The sequence below is a fragment of the Pleurodeles waltl genome, chromosome 6 (assembly GCF_031143425.1).
Source record: "Pleurodeles waltl isolate 20211129_DDA chromosome 6, aPleWal1.hap1.20221129, whole genome shotgun sequence".
Taxonomy (NCBI): Eukaryota; Metazoa; Chordata; class Amphibia; order Caudata; family Salamandridae; genus Pleurodeles; species Pleurodeles waltl.
This window is the reverse complement of record NC_090445.1, coordinates 876,851,467-876,877,343: the sequence shown is the minus strand read 5'-3', so window position 1 is coordinate 876,877,343 and position 25,877 is coordinate 876,851,467. Positions and strand designations below refer to the sequence as shown.

At 44.3% G+C, this 25,877-nt stretch overlaps 1 protein-coding gene across 4 annotated transcripts in view; it reads left to right on the top strand.

Annotated features, from left to right (window-relative positions):
* Nucleotides 1–25,877, top strand: part of PYROXD2 (pyridine nucleotide-disulphide oxidoreductase domain 2) — a 375,192-nt gene that overhangs the window by 303,462 nt on the left and 45,853 nt on the right. For all 4 annotated transcript variants that reach the window (XR_011204918.1, XM_069239656.1, XM_069239654.1 and 1 more), the window contains 2 exons: nucleotides 12,956–13,028; nucleotides 21,843–21,999. Coding sequence is in view for 3 of the 4 variants with exons in the window: in XM_069239656.1 (XP_069095757.1) it covers nucleotides 12,956–13,028; nucleotides 21,843–21,999 (230 nt within the window). In the remaining variant the exon portion in view is untranslated. The remainder of the gene's footprint in view (nucleotides 1–12,955; nucleotides 13,029–21,842; nucleotides 22,000–25,877) is intronic.

Here is a 25,877-nt window from a genome sequence, read left to right as displayed (position 1 = left end):
TTGGAGTCGTTTTTTTAGCTAATCAGCTCTGCTCATTTTTAGAGTCCAGTGAAATTTTGGATGACACTCACATGATTTTCCACTCCCTTGCCGCCAAAACTAACACTGTTAGCTGTGGCGGTCTTCGGATACTAGCTTACAATGGCCAGCTATGGGCCTGATTTTATTATATCTTTATGTGGCATTCAATACCATAGGAAATGAATTATTGGTCAATCTGTTGTGATTGGTGGGATTAAACAACAAGGTGCTACATTGGTTTAATTTAATCCCAAGTGTTAGAACCCAACAATTGTTGCTAGGGCAATTTCACTGTCTCCCAACGACATGTTCCTGTGAGGTCCCAAAGGCTCTGCGCTGTCTCCTCATCTATTTAATGTCTATATGAAATCTCCCTGGGCATCGTTTATTCCTTTGGTCTCCAAGCTAAGCCTATCCTAAACACCCTGTATTGGCTTTGTATTCACCAGCTTATTATTTTCAAACATCTTTGCATGGTCCACCAATCTCTTTACATTAAAACTCCACTCTGCCTTGCCACAAGACCTAACAGGTACTATCTAACTAGAGGACTTCATTCTTCCACCTCTGTCCGTCTGTGCACTCTTTCAGTCCATACATCTCATCTTGACAGCTAAGCTTTCATGGATCAAGCGTTGCTACTTTAAAATACTTTACCTCATGTTATCCAATTCGCTTTTAATCACCTTAATTTAAGGAAAGCCCTGAGAACCTGGCTTTTCACTTAATGAACCTTCTTGGTCTTACTCACTCTCCGGTCAGCTACCAATGCCAAGAGGCCTTTAGATGGTAACACAGTTAAGCACATTTTCTCAGGTACCTGTGGAGGTCATTTGGAAGAAAGCATCTTCAAGAAATGTGAAAAATTGTTGCTTTTCCCATCTGCACTTCTGTTGGTTCCTAAAATTTAATTTGTAAGTCAGGGGACACAGTTTATCCAGTGGCAAAGCATGGCCTCCCTGCTGTATGGAAATCCACTATAATAAAACATAAAAAAGTATACAAAGATGAGGCATATTGTGCAAAATAAACATGGATCGAAATGAAGCCCCAAGTGATTACCAGTGGCAAAGGTTAGTTTAAGCATTCCATCCTTCTCTGTTTTGTATACTTATTGGGTCACCCTAAGTGGGACAGGTATGCCCTGAAGCGAGTCCCCTGCACACTGTGCACTGTAACCAAGCTGTACCAGCAGATGAACCCATAACTAGGGTGAAAACAGTCCTGGGTCATTTGTTTCAGTTTAGGGAGGGCATGGTTTGCCAGTTCATGCTGATCTGTTCCTATTGGAGCAGGGTTAAGATTGATTTGCATTCAGCTGTGTCCAAACTGAGGTGGCATGGTGTACAAAATAACAATGGATTGAGATGTGGCTTTGAGAGATCACCAGTGGAGGAGATTATTTCCACTGTCACTGTTTTGTATACTTAGGGCCTCATCACAAGTTTGGCGGTCGGACCAACAAACTGACTGGCATGTTTACAGTCCTAAAAAGACTGCCATTTTGATGTTCTTCCAGACTGCCCTATTACAAGTCAAGCAGGTAGGACCGCCGACTGCCAATGAAAAAAGGCAGTCCGGCAGCGCCGTGGAGGCTCAGAAATAGGCGGCCTGACCTCCAGCGCTGCGACCAGCCACTGACTGTATTACAAGGCCAAAGTCACAGTGGGGACACCCATGGTGGCCAGCCACTGGCAGTCTGAAACATGGCATTTCACAGTCACCAAACTAATACGCAATGGAACATTGGATGGATTTGAAAACAACTCAGCTGACACACATTGCCACACTGGACACACCTGCAAAGGACACTATAAAACACATCTCTTCATACACCACAATCCTTTGCATTTACACTGCAAAACACTGAAGCCAGAGCACATTATTTACCACAGAGCACAGATACTAGGCACCACTTTTTTCTTACCATCTCTCCTCACACCCAGAACAAATGTTTGTCCAGTCACACCCTTTTGCACCTCCCCTCTTTAGTAGGTCACTGTCACATTTTTTTCTTTTCCACCATGTCAGTTTCTGAAAATCCAAGTTTTTCTGAGATTGAATTGAGAGTCATGGTGGATGAAATCATAAGAGTAGAGACATAATTGTTTGGGGCACATGTCCAGCACACTCCTCTCCGTAGGAAAATGGAAATGTGGGAAAGGATAGTATAACCGGGCGTCTATTGCCACGGTTACGCATTATTTCCCCGAGCCGATAAGCCAATACCCCTGGGGTACTCAAGAGCGAACCGGCATACTGGAAATGACGTCGGAGGAGGAGTTCCCGGGAGAAGAGACTGAAATAGACGTAGGACGTTGTGTTGAAGGGTCGGAGAAGCCGGAAAGAGACCTGCAAACGAAGACCGAGGAGAGGGAGACGCCAGGAGAACCGAGAGACAGAGAAACCGGAGCGAAGAAAGCCGCGAACGAGGACCGTAGGAGACTGGAGACAGGCGAACAGCTGTGCGAGGCGCCGAAGAGCTCCATGGAGACGCCGGGAAAAACGGAGGAAGCCGCCACGTCCCAGGAGGGGCGTGGCATACTCAGGTACGATCGTACCTCAAGTTTAAACTCCTACCTGAATGGTTACAGGTTGGGAAAAGGCTAGTGGGGGCTGAAGGGAGGACTGGGGAGTGGTGCTTTAAGGAAGGAGAGGTGCTTTAAGGAAAGAGAGAACAATTAACCCACGCACGAGGTGGTGTAAAGAACCACCCAGCTATAAAAGAGTACTAAGAGAGAAATAGAGAGAGAATATTCACGGGAAGGTGAAAATACTATAGATATAATTCCCATGCACAACCCTGCACCCCTACCCTCCCACTACCCTACTAACCATCTAAAAACCCTAAAGCCAAACATCTACACTTACCTGTTGTCCCGTTCTTTCTATTTTAGGGGAAACCGGTCCATCTCCACTGGGACAAAGACCAGAGCCTATTCCACCATAAGACGGACGAGGTTCCGATATCCTCCCGAGCGCCTAGAGGAAGGAAAACATCACATCACACTGGTGAACTAACTAGGAGACAAACAAGAAACCCCAGGAAAGAGATAAGAAAGAATCTGGAATACAAATAACAATAAAGAAATTATTAAAGAAACTCAGTGCCTATATAGTTATTCCAATATCCATCATGTGTAAACCTAGAACCCATTACAGATGGTTGACAGAGTCAATGCTGTAGGCACACAAAGGAGGACATTAGGAAATAGGTAGAACGACCTCGGGGCAAGGTCCATTCCCTAGTCTCCAGGCACCAGCTTCAGGCCAAGAAGACTGGCGGTGGCCCTCCCAGTACCCCATTACATCTCTTTCCCTGGGAGGAGAGGGTCTTGGCCTTTCTGAGGGCTGGCAGGAATACCTGGGGAAGTGGAGTCTGGTAAGTCACAACACGAAAAATTTCACCAAAATGCTATGTCATGCATACCTCACTTTTTGCCACTTTTACTGTCACTTCACTAGCCAGCACAGTGTTTACCTGTCCAAACACCCCTGTTTGGCAGCTCACAATTGAAGTGTACTCATCTGGGGGGATAACATTTGTATAGTGTGTGTAGTGCAGGGAATGACATGACTACAACTCCCAGGAGCCACTGTTATAATGACTCCAACCACCAGCACAGTGCCCTCTTATTCAAATACTCCTATTTGTGAACTCACAATTGAAGTGTACTCACATGGCAGAATACCATGGGCTAACTGTTGCTTAGTACAGGGAGTGACATGGCTGTAAACTCCAATAGCCCCTATTTCTCCAAAACCAAACACCAGTCCAAAAACACCTGTTAGTGAACTCTCAAATGAAGTTTACTCAACTGGGAGGATACTGTTTGTCAAATGTGTGTAGTAGAAAGAGTGACATGACTGCAAAACCCAATAGGCACTGTTTATGTAACTCCAAACACCAGCACAGTGTTCACTGACCCATATACTCTTGTTTGCCAACTCACAAATGAAGTGTACTCACCTAGGGGTACACCATTTGGATGGCGTGTGTAGTAAAGGGACTGACATGAATACAAATCCTGGAAGGCTCTGATACTGTTACCCCAACCACCAGCACAGTGTCCTCCTCTCAAAATACCCTTGTTTGGTAATTTCCAAATGAAGTTTACTCACCTGGGGGATGCCATATTTACAGTGTGTAGTAGAGGGAGTGATATGTCTGCAAATCCCAGGAGGTACTGTTTCCATAACCCCAAACACCAGCATAGTGTTACCTTTTCTAAATACCCCTGTTTGTCAACTCACAAATGAAGTGTACTCACCTGGGGGGGGGGGGGGTTGACATATGTATAGTGTGTGTAGTAGAGAGAGTGACATGACTGCAAATCCCAGGAGGCACTGTTTCCATAACCCCAAATATCAGCATAGTGTTTCCTTGTCCAAATACCCCTGTTTCTCAATTCACAAATTAAGTTTTCTTACCTGAGAGGTGACATTGGTCAAGTGTGTGAAGTTAATAGAATAACCTGACTGTAACTCACAGTAGGCACTGTTTCTCTGACTCCAAACACCAGAACAGTGTAAATTTTATAAAAGAGCCCAGTTTGGCAAATCACAACATAAGTTTAGTCTGATGTGAGGATACCATTTGTAAAGTATGTGAAGTAGAGGGAGTGATCTGACTGCTAAGCCCAGGGACTTTGTATCCCTCACTCCAGACACAAGCTCAGGGCCCAAATAGCCATGTCTGTGAAATTCCAGTTGAAGTTCACTCCCTGGGATGATACCATGTTGGAAAATGGTGGGAAGTAGAGGGAGTGACCAGAATGCAAGTCCCAATTGGCCCTGTTTACCTAACTCCAACAACAAAACCTGTATCACTTGCCCAAATCCATCTAATAGAGAACTCCCAAATAAACTCCACACACTTGGGAGGATGAAAATTTCCAATTGTGTGCAGTGGAGACAGTGGAATGACTTTACCTCCAACTCAAAAAACCTTACCAGTGGTCACTTCATTGAATACCCGTGCTTGCTAAGTCGAATTTGAGGTTTACTCATCTGGGAGTTACCAGGATATAGATCATGCCCAACTCTGAGATGCCTCTGGCTGCCTAGCTCCATCTTGACTTGCTAACCCAAGCTGTAACTACTAGGAAGAGGAAGGACGCCTTACCCAGTGTGCAAACCAATGATCCCAAAGGCCTCAAGATGCATCACCAGAATGGTATTGGCAGCAGACACATTAGCACTGCAGTAACCACATTATGACTCCTGTCACCTATACAAAATCCTGGGTCGACCTGGCCTCAAAATGGGCCCAAAACTAGCTTGCATAGCCACTGTTTAGCCTGCACTGGTGGCTAGATGACATTCTTAGGCCACCACCCTCAAGGGATAATGTTTTGTTCATCTCAGCAGCTGTTTCAGGCAAGAATATCTGTCATGCTCCACAAATCACATATCAATACAACCAATACCATGTGTACCTGTCACAATAGGATTACTCACAAATCAAATATGTACAAGGTCTTTGAGAAATGTCACTGTAATGTTTTGAAGGTAGATGTCACAATGCAACAAGTAACATTGTATATTTCACATCAACAGGTCGAGCTGCCAAAGGCCACACAGAGGCCCCAAAGAGACTGCCACTATCCCCGTGGATGAAGCCCTCAGTGATGAAGACACTTCTGGACATTTGGATGTGGTGAACGGTTCTGGCCCATCTGGGCATCCTGGTCAGAAGCCAGCAGTGAGCCTCGCTGTGGCCACATCAACACCTCCCAGCCCGGTTGCCTCTACATCACGGGCAACCATGCGCCGCCCAACCTGTGTCCTTAGCACAGTCTCAACCATCGCTTACCCCCCAGTCCATGATCCTGATCACAAAACAACACCTCTGACAATGATGGTCCAGGGACCAGTTGGAGAGGGCACCCTCTGGCAGGGGGACAGGGCTGTGGGGGTAGGGTTTGTGGGAAGGATGCTGTGGGCCACTGGGTGAGGCCACTGGGGCTGCTATTGTCCAGGACACCATCAGCCACGTCTTTAGGATCTATCAGGAGTCCCAAGGTATGATGGGCCTGGTACTTTCTGAACTCCGAGAAATGATGCAGCTTCGGAGGAACTTTCATCGGGAAATATGTGAACAGTGGGAGGTTCACAATGCCAACATGGCCTCACTAACAGGGGTTCTGAGGTACATTAACACCACCTTGAGCAGGGATCGGCAACCCCTTCCTTCGGCGCATCCACACCAGGCCCTTCATCGGTGCCAGCTACTGGAAGGGAGGCTGATGGTGTCATCAGCTTGAGCCTTATCACTTACCACACCAGAGTAATCTACCATCACATAAACCAAGGTACAGACAGAGGGCAGTGCAACATTCACTAACCACAGCCCCATCATTGTCCAACGACTATGCATCTGGTGGTATGACACAAACATATGTCAGTGTTGTGGCACAGGCATTGTGGCCTGCAATAATGAAACACATCTTCACCTACATTCGGGTCATACAAGAAGAGTGTTCAGCCACTGTGAAGGGTGAATGCCTTGCTCACAAATGACTACAGATTCCATGCCCACATGATGGCACACATGATGCAATTGACCCAACACAGCACACCAAACAAGTACAATGTTCACTTCAGACCTTCCACCCAAACAATGTTCAAGCTGCCTTGGCATAGGTCTCATACACCCCAGATATCTGACCTACGTTACCTGGGGCAATCCATGTCCACTTCCTGTGTAGGAAGAGCATCAGATAATTACCAATGTCACAGCGTTGAAATGCCCACATGAAAATGTCACGGTGAAGGTACCTGTACAAAGACAAAACAAGGAGTATGGGCTTGAAAACATGCCTATTACACAATTTACTTAGCAAGCATCTGGAAATAGAATAACATTGCAATGAGACTGTCACAAACAAAGCAGCATCATCAAGTTGGGGTATGTCAAAGGCTAACTCATCAAGCATCTTTTGACTGAATATTGCCAAGTATCAGCTCCCTAGTTGTTGCCAAAAGACTAAACTCCACACATTCTCAGACCTACTGTATATTGTACAGTGACAGTCATGACATCACTTGACATATTTACACTCATGAAAAGTAGCTGTGATGAGACCTTCCTGCAAGTCAACTCCATCCTCTTCATCACTGTCACCCTCACTTGGCATTTCAGGATTCTCAAGCGGTGGCACTGCAGGCTGCCCCTCCTCTTGGATGTATGGGATATTCCTCCGCAGGGTGATTTTGTGGAGCATGCAACATGCCATAGTGATCTGATACACTTTTCCAAGTGAGTAGAGGAGGGCTCCACCAGTCCGGTAAAGACAGCAGAATCAGGCCTTCAGGAGTCCAAAAGCCTGCTCCACTACCTGCCTTGTTCTTCCATGGGCCTCAATGAATCAGACTTCCCCTTGCGTAGTTGAATATCTTATCAACAACCAAGGACGCTTTGGATATGCAGAGTTAAGGCATGGGACAATGGTGCAACAATGAGTCACTCAGTTCATGATTGTAGCACTAGACATTGAAGACACACATTCAGGAGAGATGTGAATTACCAACCAGACAGGCTCTCTTTTGGTACAGTTGTGACATCAGCTGGGGTATGATGCTGTTCTGCATCATGAAGGAATCTTGGGCGGAAGCCAGATAACAGGCACAGACCTGTGAAATGTAGAGATCTGCCAAGCGTACAACTTTCACATTAATGTAATGGAATTCCTTTCTGTTGCGGTATACTTGTTCATTAGCCTGCCGTGGGACCCAGCCAGGCTACGTGGGATGTGTACAAAACCATACAAGTCAGATTTCCCATGGGCTAAATCCTCATGTTGGCGAACTGGATGTAGCTGTCCAGGTGTTTCAGCATTGCTGAGAAGATCCTTCAACACCAGAGTGAACATAGATTGGGTAATGCCAGCTGATAGGGTCACTGTATTTTAGAAGGACCCTGTGACCAGGATGTGCAATACTGACATGACTTGTACAATGGGTGGTATGCTGGTTGGATAACTAATAGCTGGCATCAGCTCTGGCTCCAAATTTACGACATAAGTCCACTCTTATTTACCTATTCAGACAGTAAAGAAAGATAATGTGGAATTCTTCCATGGTCTGAAGGTCTGGCAGTGGACATTAGACAGGAGGTTGTCACATTCTCCCTCTCTCTAGGTACCTATGTATGACAAGACATGATTTCTAACATTAGTCAGTGTGTCCACAGCAACATACATTGTGCATGTCAATTATATCATGTGACAAGGCATTTCTGAATGGATACACATGGCAATCAGTACACATCACAGCTGCAAATAACACAAGGGTCACATCTGACCTCCATGGTTTTCCACACGTTTCCACAACATGTATATGGACCAAACTCTAAGATGTGCAACACAACGTCCCTCGAAATGTGACTTAATATCAATACTGCCAGTGGTGGACTGTGCCTCTTTGTTAAATGCCATTTGTGCCCTGCAACATACTACACAGGTGTATGAGTAGTAGGACCTACATGACAAGGAAGAATAAGCATGACTGTGTGGTCACAAATATATTTTCGGAGGTGTGACGCAGTTTATAAAGCCCAATACAGCATTTCAGGCCACTAAAATGGCGGCTGCCTGACCTACTCCACTGGACATTAGGAACCGCCCCCAACCTCCTGCGGAAGTCATCGTGGTGGTAGGCGGTTGCAACCGTGGTGGACACACCCGTAGGCTAACGTTGTTGCCAGTGGTGGTCTCGGGCCAGTGGCCGTGTCCGCCAGCGGTGACGGCCGCGTACGTGGCGGACGTGACCACCATGTTCTGCAGATTCATTCACTTGACTACTGCCACTGCTGCCAGCAAGACCTCCACGACCTGAGACCTCCACGACCTGACCCACGGCCTGTGTACCGCCTCTGGGAGCTATCATGCCACATCCAGCAAGTGATAGGGCCCCTGCCTTCTCTCCAGAGGAGCTGGAGAGGCTAGTGACTGAGATCCTACCCCTGTATGAACAGCTCTGTGTTACAGGCTAGAATGTGGCCATATGTGACAGTTTGGCTACTCATGTGCCCGTTGTTGCAGTCTGTGTGGCATCAATGGGAGGGACAATGTGCAGGTATTGGTGGCCAGTGCCATATGTTAAATTCAGTCTCATTGTGTTGTGTGAGGTTTTTGGGCTTCTAGATCCTCTGTGTGTTGGATGCATATAACATGGTGAGGAGACATTACTGCCATCCACTGATATCTCTTTCCTCATGATTGTTGTAAATGTCCGACAACATGTATGTGCATGATAGCATGAGTTGAGTTTGTATGTTGTATGAGTCAGTTGAGAGTAATGTGAGCACTGTGTATGGTGCCACAGATTTCTGAACACATCTGCCCTTGTTAAACTGTTGTGTGGAAGGCATGTCATGTCTCACTCTGCCCTTCAGGTTGGAACACACACCACATACCAAATTGCTGTTGACCTCATGATGTATTGTCATGCATGGAAGTGATTGAAATGGAGCATCATGTAGGTTCTGTCAGACCAGCCTTCAGAGACCAGGCCTGATGCTTGTATCTCCCAGTATGGGACCTAGTCTATGCTGGGGTAGAGTCACCATGGCAATGCAACTGTGGCACTGTGCCCACTCCCTGTACCCAAGCAGATCATATCATGTGGCAAATATAATGCTTTTGTGTCAAATCCTGCCCAGAATGCCTCATTCCTTTGAGTAGATTAGGAATGGGTACAGAGGTAAGTCATTAATTTAAGCCATTTGTGTACTTAACCTCATTGTCAATGTGTGTGTGTTTGACTCATGACAGGACCCTTACTCCCACAGCTCTATTGTCACATTTCCACAGGTCATATTTGTCTTGTACAGGCTTATTGCACAAATGACAGTCCCACAGTGCAGACAGTGTGTTGATTCCTGGCAGGCCATGATATGTGACTCAGCAGCTTGTTCACATAGTAGAAACTGTACAATGCATGCCTTTGTTTGTTGGATGCCATTTCTGTAGGATGGACACATATGTCCAGAGGAGTGTTCTGTGGTACAGGTACATGGCGCAGGACCCCACCCACTGAAGTGGAATGAGTCTGCTTTCATTATTGTACATGTCCACACATGGACAGGGAAGACACTTTTTGTACCCACCATGCCTGTCCCTTCATTGTTAATCATGTGTAATGTTTGAGTTTGTACTCAGCAGTTGCCTGTAGGGACTGTATGCACTGAGCCATTCTCACAGAGTATGAATGTGTTGGTCAATTCATGACTAAGGAGTTTACCCTTCAGAAGCCACATATGTGTGATGTGTTTCATAGTGGCTCACATCACAGTACAGGTTGCTAGAGCATGGGCTACCTGATGTCAGTAAGCTTACATAGTCATCGTAGACCCTGAGCAGGGTAGTGGGTTAGTCTGCAGATGGAAGGCGTTATGTCTGTAGTCAGGTCCCTGTACTTATTGGCTTGTATGTGTCACACTTGGAGAATATTGACACATAGGAAAGTCCTAGCTTGATGTTACTGACATATGTGACTCAACCATTTGTGATGAAAATTGTGATCATGATCTCTTGATGTGTCTTTTGCATCCATGGAGGTCAACGCCCATCAAGAGAAGGGATTATGGAGAGCCATCACCCGGAAGGTGCAGACCCTGGGGGTCCTCAGCCGGCGAGCACCCATTGCAGGATAAGATGGGAGGACCCGATACGCTGGGCCTGGCAGAGAACAGCGGAGAACACTTCTTCTTGCACTGTGCATCCAAAGCCTGGAACAACCTACTCCTGCACCTCTGGACCGCACCATCACCCCAGGGATTCAGAAGAGAACTAAAGACCTAGATGTTAGAATGATAGTTCCTCCACACAGCAGAATACAGTTGCAGCACCTCAAGACCCTCACGGGTGATTTGTCATGCTCTATATATGTTTGATTGATTGATTGATTGATTTATTGACATCTGCACTGTTTTCCTCACCAGTGCTCTCACTTGACACATGATTTCTAAACATTCTCATATGACAAATTATTCATAAAGTACTCTGCAAACTCATACTCTGTTCAGTTATGAATGTGAAACTTTTGTTTGCATCTTTGATGACATTTAACACATCTGACTATATTCGAGCAAAGTAAGATGGTGCACATTACATTAACAAAGGCAGAGTTCCTGCCAAAACGCATTTGTATGTGAGTGCTGCTTGAATAAAGGATCTCTCAGGAATGTGCCCGGAGTCCGGAGTGTCTGTGGTCCTTTAAACATGGAAGGGGAAGTCGTAATAATCAGCGTCGACCGGAGGGTGCAGAGAAAAGGCACCGCTGATGGTCAGGTTGCGACTGACTTTGTTTGGATTTATATATATATATATATATTTTATTTGTTTCACTTAAAAAACCCAAAGGTTATAGTTAGGCTCACATTTTGAATGTACAAAACCATAGAAGTACACCTTTTATAGTTATCAATTATATTATTAAAAATATTCAAGTTATATACTGAAAGGTGATCTCACTCTTTTTAATTGACAAAAACATTTTCATTTTCAATTTCTCTGGAAATATCTCATTTTCAGGATATCATTCATCAACGCCTATGAAAACTCTGTCTCAATTTCTCTCTATGAAGTCTTTCTCTAAATCACTCTCTCTCTCTCAATCTCTCACTTTCTCTCTCTCAGGGCTGGGTGGTTAGGCCAGACCCTATGGCCAATCCGACTGCTGGCATTCGCGGTGCAAGGCTGGGTGTTTATTGGGGTTTGGGCACATGCCCTGTGGCCAACTGCTTCTGTGCATGGCCAAAGGCCATGCGCGGCAGTGGTTGGATTAATGTATAGTAATGAAAATTACTTTACGTTAAAAAAAATAGCAATTCACTGAAAAAAAACAAAGGTTATAGGAATGTTATAGTTGGGAAATAGAAATAAAAACATCAAAATTCACTGAAAAAAACAAAGGTTACAGAGACGTTAAATTTTAACATTTTAAACGTGTAAAACCATAGAAATTCACCAGTTATAGTTATGGGTATTGCAAGTAACTATAACTTGTGCCCTAAGGTAACTATAAATTGCACCCTCGCCATGCACTGCTAATTATCCCACAAATTACGGCACTCTTGACATCTTTGATAACATCATTGATAATATCAGTATAATATTTGCAGCAACATTTTTCAGGAAAAAACTGTGCATGGCAGGGGCGCAAATTATAGTTACTTTAGGGCACGAGTTATAGTTACTTGAGATAACTATAACTGGTGAATTTTGTAATTCTATTTCCTAACTATAACTAACGTCTTTGGTTTTTTCAATGAATATATATATATATATATATATATATATATATATATATATATATATATATATATATATATATACTTATAGGTTGTAGCCTCATTATATTCTGTTGGCCCATTCGTAAGCAGTCCCCCCATTTGTGCTTTATAGTTATAGTATACTACTCTGTACAGTTTTTCTTGCATACATTTTTTCTTCATAAATACATATATTTATGAATACCAATGTTGTTGAGTATCACTGCACCACATACCCACCATATGGCGTAATATGCATGTCAAGACTTATTTTTACATAACACACAATGTGGCTCTACATATGCAAGGACATCAATCTGAATGTATTTCAATTAATGGTATCCACAAATGTATTGCATATATTACATAGTAGTCAAATGTAAGTTCCAAGTAGACAGAGTGAGTGAGTGATTTTTCTTTTTGGAAAACAGTTGGAAGTCCTCTCACAGGCCTATCTTTTTTCAAGGCAGCACCATATTGTGTAAAGAAGCATTGAGGTGGCTGCAGGATAACTTAATTGACCCATATCTTCTAAACATGCTTCCTGGTGCATTGTTGTTCTTACAACAGAAATTGATTTGTTATTCTATATAGAAGGACCGGATTGTGAGTAGTGTTTTCCCACCCTTAAAATATGACTCTCCATTGTTGTTTCAGAAATGGCTACCAGAAGATTTAATCAAGCGCATTTCACAATTTGATACTAAATCTCCTGTAACCAAAATTAATGGTGAGTATGCTGTTATTACGGCAAAGTGAGCACAAAAAGCAGGTACGCACCTCATGCCAGCATCCGAATGTCCCTAAAGCCCATTAAAAAGTCCCAAAAAGGAAGCTGCTACAGGAGATTCTAGATATGGGAAATGCATATCAGAGCTTAGATCCACTGGGGTGGAAGTGTTTAATAGCATTAATTGAGGGTTGTAATAAGGCCAGGCTTTTGTGATATGTACTTGAAATAAAAATCTAAAAGAAATCTAGAAGATAATCATTTATAAAGTGTGTGAATCAGAGGCCTTGCATGATTTCACCCATGAAGATGGTGATTAGATCATATCTGCAGAAGAGTGTATAATGTTCAGATACAAATCATCTGTTCAAGGGTTTATAGCGCAGTTCCACCAACATCATATTTCAGCAGCCAACTTTGCACAAGCTTGAGAGGTGACTTAAACATTTACTTATAGGCACTTTATGTAAGCATCCAATCAAACAGATAGACAGTGGGCTAGTAGATAATGGACAATGTCTAAAGGTTTTAAGAGGAGCGAGGGCCTATGTTAACAATCTCTGTGAGTTCACGCATACGCCATAAGGGCATATAGCTATGTCGTACAATGGGAATTATTCATTGGGGGTTCCTCTGTGGGAGCGGAGGAGCATCGCCACCTCCCCACATTGCTGTGCAGAAAGTGCCAAAAAAAAAAATGGTAATAAAAAAACTTTTATTACCATTTTCTTTTTGACATTTCTGCCAGCAAATGGAGTGCAAGGGCAGGGCAGGGCCAGTGCGTCACTGCTGCCAATTATTGGCAGTAGAGAGGAATTACCACTTAAGTTTGAAGTGCGCATGTTGGCTTGGCCGGTTATGAAGTGCGCATGTTGGCTTGGCCGGCTACCTTGTTACTGCCAAACCGACATGCGCAATTTAATCCTCTCCAACCCAGCTGTCTTGGATAGCTAGATTGGGGAGCAGGCACAGGCCTACAGTGCCTTTTGGACCGTGGAGCTAGCCTGCTCCAGCCAATGAAGATGCTTTATTCATGCCGCTTAACAGCATGAAAACAGCATCTTGATTAGACAAGGAGGTTGGCTGTGGGCTTTGCGCTCAGAGGATGTGCTGCAGAACAACCGGGACGTGCTGCAGAACATATGTAAGGTAAGTATTTTTAATAATAATATTTATAGTAGTGTGTATGTCATTGTGTATGTTATGTGTTTTTCTTGTGTATGTGTTTTGTGCCCCTCCAATGTAATTTGCCACCAACCGGCACTGGAATTATGGAGTGTTTTTAGGAGAGAGATCTCCATGCTGTCTGGCGTTCCTTGGTCACCACATGCTGGGATTGTAGCTAGCACTAAAAACTAGTAATAAAGACAAATTTTAATATCTTGGGGTCATTATGAGTTCGGCGGACGGTTTTTACCGTCTGCCAAACTTCCGCCTGGGAGGTTGCCGCCACACAGGCTACCTCCCGCCGGCCCCATTAAGAGTTTCCTGCTAGGCTGGTGGGTGGAAACCTCGGTTTCTGCCCACCAGCCTAGTGGGAAACAGGCTACAGCATTGTCACCGGCTCATAATCGAGCCAACGGCAATGCTGTAGCCCGCAGGGTGCACCAGCACCCTCGCAATGTTCACTGTCTCCAAAGCCCCCTGCACCTGTTCTCTGCCAGCATTTTCATGGTGGTGGTACAGCCATGAAACCGCTGGCGGAGAAGGGGGTCGTAATCCCCTGGGCAGCGCTATATGCAACGCTGCCCTGGCGGATTAGGACCGCCACCTACCTCCAAACCACCAGGATCTCTGATCCTGGTGGAGCTGTTCGTTCCCTGGCAGACGTCTGCCACGGTTGTAATGTGGTACTTGTAGCACCGCATTGGCAATGCTCCGACTGCCATCCGCGAGTCCAGCAGTCTAGTGACTGACAGACTCGTAATAAGGCCCTTTGTGTTGCCTTGAAATCAAACTCTAAGTTCCCTTTTAAAATACCAGAGCTCAACACAACATCCTCAAAATGTGCCCCAAACTTTGACTGCCAAAGTGGTACTGCCAACTTGAATCATTAAGTTAATGAATGGGAAAAAGAAAATGTGATCAAAATAGCACAAAAAAAAAACCAAACACTGTGCCTGGAGTGTGCCCTTTGGTCTCTAAGGGAACTCTAACATGCATGGCACTCAGATTCATATAGCCTTTTATTCCTTTTCCTACAGCAAATATTTGTCGACATAGCACTATGGGCATATTTACGAGCCCCTACCGCCGCCATGCACTGCCTTAGTGTCATTTGTTTTTACGTGACAGTGGCGTTAAGGATGCCATTCCCCCAAACAATATTTACAAAGTGGTGCAATGCATGCATTGCACCACTTTGTAACCCCTTGCACCACATTATGCTTGCTCCAGGCCTAATGTATCCAAGGGGGGCGTTCCCCTGCAGGGAGGCCTGAAAAAATGGTGCAGAGAAATTTGCGCAAAGGCAGGCGTTAAATTGATGCTCCTGAATTGGCCTATGGGCCTTCCTGTGCTTTGCTGCACAAACGCAGCATTTTTGGTGCTAGTGCAGCAAAGCGCCACAACAGCACCAAAATGTTGACACTGTTGTTAGAGGGGGCACAGGGTGAGGCAAGAAAAGTAGCACATCGGGAACAATGCACTAATTTCTTGTAAATATGCCCCTATATTTTCAAGCGCATTTGGACTAATTAGATCATGAAAGACGATAGAAGAGATAAGAAGAACATGCATAACTAGATGTGCTTTGTAATAAAAATGTGTTTGTAAGAGAAGAGCTCAGATCTTTACAGAGAATTATGTGTGCACATGAGCTTATAAAGGAAGAGACAGCATTCTGCTGGAAGCAACTTTTATCGTACTGTAAAGGGTAAGCTATAGTTATAAACTATAAACATTGTTTATATCAAGAAAAAGTATTATCAGCAGGCCCTGTTTGTATTTGTGAAGGTGTTATTTAGGACCAGAATATCTCCTGCATGTTTTACAGACACCTTCCCCTGTGCTGAGTGCCTGATTGTTAGTATCTGGTTTCCTACTCATGTTGTATTGGTGCGAAGGCCTAGGTCCCTTGATAAGTGTGAGATTGAGGACCTGTTCTGGACCTTGAGGGGCACAGTAAGCATGCCTTCATGGATTTAGCATGTAGAGTGGTGATGACAGCGTACCATGTTTGTTGAAGCAGTAGTTGTGTTCAGACCTTTTTATTTGTGTTGCTTGAGGGGAGGCTTAGTAGTTCGCTCAGGTAAACATCCTTTATGCCGAATTTTTTATAACGAAGTCCTGATTAACGAAAGTGGAACAACGCTTTCTTTAACCACGACTTCGTTATTTTGTACCTTAACCACGCATGTCCTGAACAACGAACATGCATGGTTAAGGTACAAACAAGGGAGTCGGCTGAGGAGGACGACGCAGATGACAAGGTGACGACTCAGGTAAGTGGGGGGTTTTAGGTTTTAGTGAGGGCGTGGGGGGTCAGGGGGTTTTAGGTTTTGGGGTGGGGTTGAGGGGGTGGGGCGTTTTTGGTTTTGGGGAGGGGGTGGGGGGCGGGGGGTTTTAGGTTTTGGGGTGGGTTTGGGGGGGTGGGGCGTTTTTGGATTTGGGGAGGGGGTGGGGGGTTGGGGGTTTTAGGTTTTAGGGTGGGGTTGGGGGGGTGGGGCGTTTTTGGTTTTGTGGAGTGGGTGGGGGGTCAGGGGGTTTTAGGTTTTGGGGTGGGGTTGGGGGGGTGGGGCGTTTTTGGTTTTGGAGAGTGGGTGGGGGGTCAGGGGGTTTTAGGTTTTAGGGTGGGGTTGGGGGGGTGGGGCGTTTTTGGTTTTGTGGAGTGGGTGGGGGGGTCAGGGGGTTTTAGGTTTTGGGGTGGGGTTGGGGGGGTGGGGTGAGGGATGTAGGGTGAATGGTGCCTATTGCTAATGATTTTATCAGGAATGCCTTTACAACGAAATATCGTTGTTAAGGCATTCGTGGTAAAATCATTAGTAGTAAAGACGAGGTCGGTGTTCCGACCTCGTTGTTAAGGTTAGTAGTAGTTTAAGATTCGGTGTTCCATCATATAACCGTTCGCTCATGTAATGTTATGTTTTTGTGTGCTATCCCAGATTTCAGTACTAACATTCCAATTGTGTGTTATGTGTGTGTATATGCCTTGTTGTGCATGAGTCGTGTGTTTGAGTGCACCAGGGTAATAGAGGCTTGGGGAGTCATTTTGATGCCCTAAGCCAACATGTGCACAAGATGGAGGTGAGGTTGTTTTCCCAGACAGTAGTAGTGTATTATTGATATTCCTGAAGCGGAAGGGAGGAGACCTAGGCACTGAATTGTTGAAAGAGGAGACAGGGCTCCTTTCAGAAATTCGATTGTCATTTTGCTAAGAGGGGATGCTGAATAGCTTTACTGAGATTGCAATCTCTGTTGTTCAGAGTGGAGAGTCCTTTATGTGAGGCCATTCACTTTCCTGATCATGGCTCAATATCACTGTTGATATTCAAGTGCAGAATGCTCGTACCTCCTCATCCCTCTGTAGAGTGTGCTGCGTACTGGAGTGACCATGCATTACTTTAAACAAGTGCTGTGTCTGGAAGATGGCACATTGTTGAAAAACCAACCCGGGCAGTTCTGAGAGCACAGATAGATAATACAAATCCCTAGTCTGCTTTGACTGTATAAGAGTGAGAGCTGATGACCACCTTGTTGTTCTAGTTCCAAATTCTCTTCAAACAAGCATGGGAGTATTCTACAGAGTACTCAGATGACTGCTGTGTGACCAGAACTGGTGTCTGCCTAACAGCCTTAGAGGTATGGGGCCATCAACCAGAGTGTGACCTGGTATAAAGAGCAGGTTCAGTGCCCTGAAGAGACCGGAGGCTGACCTACTTGAGAAGAAGAGGAAGAAGTGCTCCAGCCCTCCAGGAGGGGCAACCAACCAGAACAAACGGAAGCAGCTGACTCCCCAGTTCCAAGGACTGTAATGCCCAAGCAACCCACACTGTGGCACTTCCCCAAGGTATGCTGGAGTGGGCAGTGCCACAGTGTCCCTGATGTGGCCTGCACTGTTCTATTGCCCTGAAGACAGCCTGAGCAGATTTTGCCACTATGAACTTAAACATTGTGCCGAAGGAAACCAGGCCACTGTAGATCCTGAAGCTGTGGCACACTGCAGTGTGTAGCATCTCAAAAATTTGAGTCAGTGAAAGTGCCTTCTTTTTGTAAGAGGTAAGCACTGGCCAGACCAGTGAATTGCTAAGTTCTTACTCTCTGAGCATCTAGGGCCAGATGTAGCAAAACGCCAATTTGCGAGGTGCAAAGTGCGAGTCCATGCGACTCGCAATTTGCACCTCGCAAATTGGTATGCAGTACGGTGTCTCAGACACCGACTGCAACTCGCTATGGGGTCGCAATGACCCACCTCATGAATATTCATGAGGTGGGTCGCAAATTGCGGCCCCATAGCGAGTATAGGCACTTGCAAACATGGAGGCCTGCTGTAGTCAGCAGACCTCCATGTTCGTGACTGCTTTTAAATAAAGCAGTTTTTTTTTTCTCTTTGCAGCCCGTTTTCCTTAAAGGAAAACGAGCTGCAAATAGAAAAAAATACCGAAACCTTTTGTTTCGGTTTTTTTCAGAGTAGGCAGTGGTCCATAGGACCACTGCCTGCTCTGAAAAAATAATTTTGTGAGCATTCACAAAGAGGAAGGGGTCCCGTGGGGACCCCTTCCCCTTTGCGAATGAGTTACCATCCACTTCAAGTGGATGGTAACTGCGAGTTGATTTGCGACCGCTTTCGCGGTCACAAATCAACTTAAATCGCGGTGCGAGTCGCAAATAGGAAGGGAACACCCCTTCCTATTTGCGAGTCGGAAACACATTTTGCGAGTCGGTTCCGACTCCCAAAATGTGTTTCTGCATCGCTTCAGGGCTTTTGCACCTCGCAAACGGCGTTTTTCGCCATTTGCGAGGTGCAAAAGCCTACCTACATCTGGCCCCTAGTTGCTACTCGCCATCACTACTGCTAAACATCGAGTCATGAAGTGGTTGTACCTGGCTTAGTTTTCAGAGCCATAGTAGTAGTTGAATTTTACATGCTCTGTCATTAAAAACCCCTGCATTGTCATTTTTACTATGGAAAGACTAGTAGTCCTATTGGCGAGTACAGACTTACATGCTGAAAACTCAGCAGTGTTAATTTCTTAATGGGACTATTAAACATGATACTTCAAAGTATCAAAAGAATTGTTACATTAAAACCAACTTATTGCTCAAGTCGAATTTAATGTAACTTTTGTACAAATGGCAACTTTAGTAAGTAGCCACTTCGTTGCTCAAACTTTCCAGTGACTGTTTACAGTTACTGGCCATGAGACAGTCTTCTGCCCTCCCTGGGGAAGTGTGAACAACCTTCAGGAAGGAACACAAAGGGCCTGCTGTTGGCAGAAGTGTGACTTCTCCCTGGCTGGGAGGCCAAACAGGGCGTGAGCCCAGAAGCTGAGCTTGAAAGGGAAAGCTGCCTTTGAAGGACAAATAGTGGACACGTGAGAGGAGCGGCTCTTTTGTTCTTGCACACAGGTTGCCATTGAGAACAGAGAGGGGAAACAGTTGTCACACTGGATTTTCCATGGGTGTGTAGTCCCCAGGTAGCCACTCCTCTGGGGAGGGCTTGGGAGCTCCACAAGACAAGAGAAGGATTCTGCCATTTTTGGAATGGGGAGAATTGTGCTTTCTGAGATAGTTAAATGCCACACTTCACACAAAGTCATCACTAGGCAGGAGGGGACCTGATAGCCCATTAGCTAGTAGTCGTACATCCCCTGGAGGCACTACCTGGGCATAGCAGTGACACTCCTGGCACCAAGACCTCAAACTGTATCTGTACTGGAGTGGGCCAAAGAAAAACAGCTTTGATGTTGTATGGAGCCAGGAAAGAGAAGATGCACTAAGACTGAACTGCACTTGCTGCTCCCTGGGCAAGCAAGGAGAAGACTGTGCCTGTGGTGCCCTATTGGCATCCCCAAGCATTAGACAGAAGAGGTGACTCTAAGAGTCAGTTGGCTGACTTGCTGTTACCAGCTATATGGCGACAAATGCTGAAGAAGCCTATCTTGGCAAGTCTCTAGCCAGGAAAGCCTTACCACCGCTGACTGTCAATGTGCAGCCTGGGAGACTGAGACCCAATCCTCTAAATACCTTCCCAGGTCTGTTAGATCTAGGACAGTCATAGGAGTGCAGTTTGGTCACCCAAGTGGGACGTTATCACCAGTTAAGAGGAACAGCTGGCTTTGCTGTAACCAGAGACCAGCAGGCAACTAGTTTTTGGCTGGACTTCTACTGGACCTCAAATTACACCAACACTTGTGGCCAAAGTTGTCTCACCAAGACTGTGGACCAAGGAATAGCCTCAGAAACAACCCTGTCTCCTGATCAGCCTTTCCGGTATCTACAGCATCCTGTATCTCTTCTACTAGGATCACTCCATTATAGTCTATGACGGTTTGCATATAGAGCCTGGAACTGGACTGGAGACTGCTTTGACTTTGAGGTAACTGTCCAAACAACCCTCATTGGCCTTTGTTACCTGCTCTCTGCATGAACTGGTCGGCCACGATTGGCTGGAGTAGTAGTTTATAAAGGTTTTCTAGAGTTTGCAAAGTTTGACTGTGAGCGAGGTCCAATACAATGATTTATTGTGTTGAATGAGAAAGCAGTGATTTATTGTTCCTTCAAAATTTCATATCTCTGGACCGGTGGATTTTTATCCTTGAGGTGTCATTTTAAAGATAAAAATATAACCTACTTTACAAACTGGTGTCAATTTTTTATCGAGTCTTGCTTGTTCCTTTGATAAAGGTGACTTCTCCGAGCCACAGCTACCCAGGTTTGAGCTAAAGTTTTTCAAACAAATCTAACGGGACTCAGTACAGAAAGTGAGTTTATTAGACAGTGAGGTCTCCTAACTACGCCATATAAATAACCACTCTCCTCACAACATCATGTATAGATGTAATACAAAACACAAACGTTCATACAGTTAATGATAAAACTTGATTTAATTCCGAAAATACACTTAAGTATTTAAAAAGATCAAAAACGTGGATTAAAATGCAGTTTGGCAAACAAATAATGCACATATGTGACTTGTGTTCCACATCCGTCTAGATTTCTCATTCTGTCATCGTCCACAATGCCTATATTACAGATAAAATCATTGGCTGGAGGAAGATTTCTACTCTTAAAACTAAGATAAGTTCTATAAACAGCTGGGTCTCATTTGGTACCTAAATGAAAGAGAAATTCAATAGCTGAGTCCTGCCAATGTGCAATCTCGTATCTGTTGTACAGTGATTTCTGTCATTTTGAAAACTAACGTTCTTCAACAAAATACACAATTGCTACAATTGGAAATCCAGGGAATAATTAAACAATAGAGATGTAAAATAACATACAAATTTCATTGATACGAAGCTGAAATTTCAGTTTGTATTCTGAATTTGGCCTAGGATGTAAAAGAGATCTTAGGTTGAAATAACAGAACGTGCTTTCTCCGAATTGTTGTGTATGTTTGGGTGATGTCATCTTTTGTGGTTGAGAAGTGTGTGTAAACAGCACTACTGTGACTCGAGTGGCTGTGACTCACCCTGACCTTGGCAGTAGAGGGTCCTGTGTCTGATCCATGTCATGCATATTGAGTTAACATTTTGGTAAATTGTGTTTTGTTGCTCCTGCCAACTATGCGACTCACACATCCTGCTGAAAAAATGACTTTTTGTTCTGATATTTTCCTTGACAAATGGATAACCCTTTTATTCTTTTATTTAGTGGCGGTGGATAAATTGCCTAACTTCTTGGCTGCCCCGAACACTAGTGAGGGCAGGCCGCTTGCTCATCATCAAACATCAATCCATCTGAACATCGAAGATATGAATTGCCTTACTGAAGCATTTGAAGAGGCACAAAAAGGGATAGCTTCTTCCAGGTAAAAGGAAAGGCTGTACATTTTTCTCTGCATCCTGGACCTTGTGGCTTTGGACATTACATTTCGTATGGTAAGCACGGCAGCAGAGGGCAGGTGTACACATCTTCTCCGTGTGCAGCTCCACTGCTGCAGTGTGTGATCCAACAACCTCCATCGGTGTATTAGTGGTTTCAAACTTTTAAGGGTGAGAGGTAAATTACTCACAGTCCCCACCATTGTTGGGCACCTGGAGCTTCCCCGTAAAGATGAGAGTAGTTTGCCCTGGAACTTGTAGACGCTGAGGACCACCATCAACACTGTTTATAGCTGTACCAAGCCAACACAGGCCTGCATTTTCCAAAAGACAAGGAATACTCCCAGAAGTGGTTCAGTCTGTGATAATTGACAGTGGGTGGAGGGCACCCAGAGGAGTGCAGGAGACCTTCTTGGTCTCTCCCACAAAAGGCCCAGATGGGGACAGAAAGTAATAGAACACCACTGGGATAGTGTACACCAAGCACTCATAAAGGATGTGCACTTCCAAGACACGTGTTGCTTGATGCCACGTACGCCACACATGCCAGACACCTCTCGTTTGAGAAATAACCCATTCGCATGGAAGGACTCTTGCTTGATATGCACAACGCAGTGCACACACTGCTGTTGGTGTCAAGGGCACCATTCGTGTTTATTGATTCAAATGTCTATCGCTCTAAAATTAATATATCATCTTATTGGTTTTGTTTATTTTATGGTCAATTAAGAAAGACTTCAGTCAACTCTTAAATGAGTTAAATAAGATTATATTTATGGCACTGCATCTTTATGCAATTAAGAAGCTAATTCTGTTAAACAGGCCCCAAGAGATCTTTTTCGAGGTAGCCTTCGTGTGAAAAGTGCAGTAGAGTCAAGTCATGATAAATGCATCAATATGAGCTTCTCCACAACAGAACCACTGGTTAATTGTTGTAAGAAAGCTCTTTCGCATCCCTCAAATATCAGACATTCAGAAATGCGTTCCCGCTTTTCTTCTCTTTGGCGTATTTTATTAAAAATAACGTGTTGTGCACTCTATGCATTATCTGTACATTGTCAAGGAAAGCGTTTTGCACTACCATTTAAGAACGGGTCGAGTCTGTATCTGACCTTTGTGCAAAATGCTTTTTATTGGCTTTCGGACCATACCACTCTTTTGATCTGAATTCTGTATTTGCCCAGTAGCAATGCTTTTGAAAACAGTTCGCATTTCATATAGAACTGAATGTTTCCGCGCTAATAATTCTACTTTTAACTAAAACAACTCCTCTTTTAAATGCACTTATTGCATTTGTGATAATGTTTATCATGCAGCATAAGGACAAACGTCCCTAACTGATTGTGTATCTATTCTATCCAGTCATCTTTTCCTTGCACTTGAAGTAGATGTCCCTTTGGCTAAATTTGAGGGTCGCTAGTACCAAGAGTCATCCCAGACTGCCGACCTAGTTCTCCTTTGGAACACTCATATTGCTGGTATCATTTATGTTTTTTTTAGGTGAATGACGAGCTTAATGGGGTTCTTTAGTGTTTATAATTTTTAATGAATGGTAAGGATCAGAAATATGATCTACATTTCATTTGAAATAATGGTAAGAAACGGTGGAAGGAGTGCAGAGGGATGGCTTGATCACAATCACCTAAAGTTTGCCAGTCATTATCCTTAGATGATGTCCAAAATCCGGTGCTTTTGGCAAGATTACATTAGATTGAGATTCAGGATAATGCATTGGCATGGCTCGCCTCTTTCCTAAATGATCGGTCGTTTCAGGTGATATCCCCACCTTTCACATCCACTTAGCAATTGCTGGATCATGGGGTCCAACAAGGTTCAGCCCTAAGTCCAACCCTCTGTAACATCTGTGTAAGGCCAGAAGCTGACATGGTGAAATTGTTTGGGCTATCACTAGTACCCTACGCAGATGATACCCAGCTGATTATAACCTTGTCTCCTGGAAAAGAGGAAGGCCAGCCAGTTTTAGAATGGCATTTTAGCCTTATGGATGCATTCTAACTGTTTGATGTTGAGTGGTAACAAAAGTAAATCTCTTGTGCTGGAAAAACTCTGGGCTTTAATCATCTCCCAACTTGCTTATTATTATATCTTTTATGTAGGCATCACTAGGCGCATGAACAATAGGTTGCAGATTATTCAGAATGCAGCAGCAAGATAATTATATCAGCCATCAAAAGCCTGCTCAGTTTCTCAGCATCTTCGTAATCTGCTTTGATTGCTGATGGAGAAACAGATCCAGTGGATAGCGCTGTGTAGTTCATCAAGTCATGAATAAACTGGGTGCATCCAGTCTGCGTTCCTTGCTTCAGACTTATTACCCCACTCGGACATTAAGATCAGTACATTATAATATGGCCATGGTACCCTGTATTAAACTGGCTGCAAAAGCGGGTAGACCATTTTGGGTTATAGATACACTGTTATGAAATAAGCTGCCCACGTACCTCAGGAAATTACCTAATCACGTCTTTTGTAGGAAGAAGTTGAAGATCTGGCTATTCTGAGATTTGGATGGTTATGCTATGCTATGTTACTGTAATAGCAGGTGATTGCTAGAAGCCTGAACCTGGGGTAGCCATGCGCAATATAAATCCTCATAACATAACACTACATAACACGATTGCAAACATCTTTTGTAAGATGGATACATATAAGATAGATGATAGCTTCTGCCCACAGAGAGACAACAGTAGCTTGCCATCTCTTCTCCTTTAGGTTTGATCTAGAGAAAATACACAATTTTTCCTACCAGTTTAGTCATCTTCCCAACAGTGCATTTTGAGAGTAGGGCAAGACCTACATTATCAGCACAGGAACCTTTGTCCCTACCTAGCTGTTTGAATTGCAGAGGTGATTAAACATAAACTGCTGCCCATCTGGTGAAGACAGCATGTGTAAAGTGGAATTGCTTGGAGGTACCATGAGACTGCCTTTCTGGATCTAGCTATTGGCTAACACACTAGACTGTCCTGTGCAAGGACATTATGTCTAGAAATATTATAGACATTCCCCGGCAACCTATATTTTTATTTCCCAAATATACATGAATGTACAGCTCAGAAGGTCATCTTGAAAATATATGTATCTTTTTATTGCAGTTTTGACATTCATCTTTTTCTTAAATGTTAGACTTTTCATCCTTGGCGTGGTCTCCCTTAACTTTTTGCCTCTGTTCCCCAGGTTGTTGATGTGTGCTGGACTCTGATTTTATTATGTTTGTTACTCTGGGCACTTTACCACTGCTAACCAGTGCTAAAGTGCAAGTGCTCCTGTTTAAAATATGTACGTAATTGGTTCTCCATGATTGGCATATTTGTTTTACTGTTAAGTCCCTAGTAAAGTGCACTAGAGGTGCCCAGGGCCTGTAAATCAAATGCTACTAGTGGGCCTGCAGCACTGGTTGTGCCACCCACATAAGTAGCTCTGTAATCATGTCTCAGACCTGCCACTGCAGTGTCTGTGTGTGTATTTTTACACTGTAAATTCGACTTGGCAAGTGTACCCACTTGCCAGGCCTAAACCTTCCCTTTTCTTACATGTAAGGCACCCCTAAGGTAGGCCCTAGGTAGCCCCAAGGGCAGGGTGCAGTGTATGGATAAGGTAGGACATATAGTAATGTGGTTTATATGTCCTGACAGTGAAATACTGCTAAATTCGTTTTTCACTGTTGCAAGGACTGTCTCTCTCATAGGATAATATGGGGGCTACCTTTAAATATGATTAAAGCGTAGATTCCCCTAGAGAGTAGATGGACATGTGGAGTTTGGGGTCCCTGAGCTCACAATTTAAAAATACATCTTTTAGTAAAGTTGATTTTAAGATTGTGCGTTTGAAAATGCCACTTTTA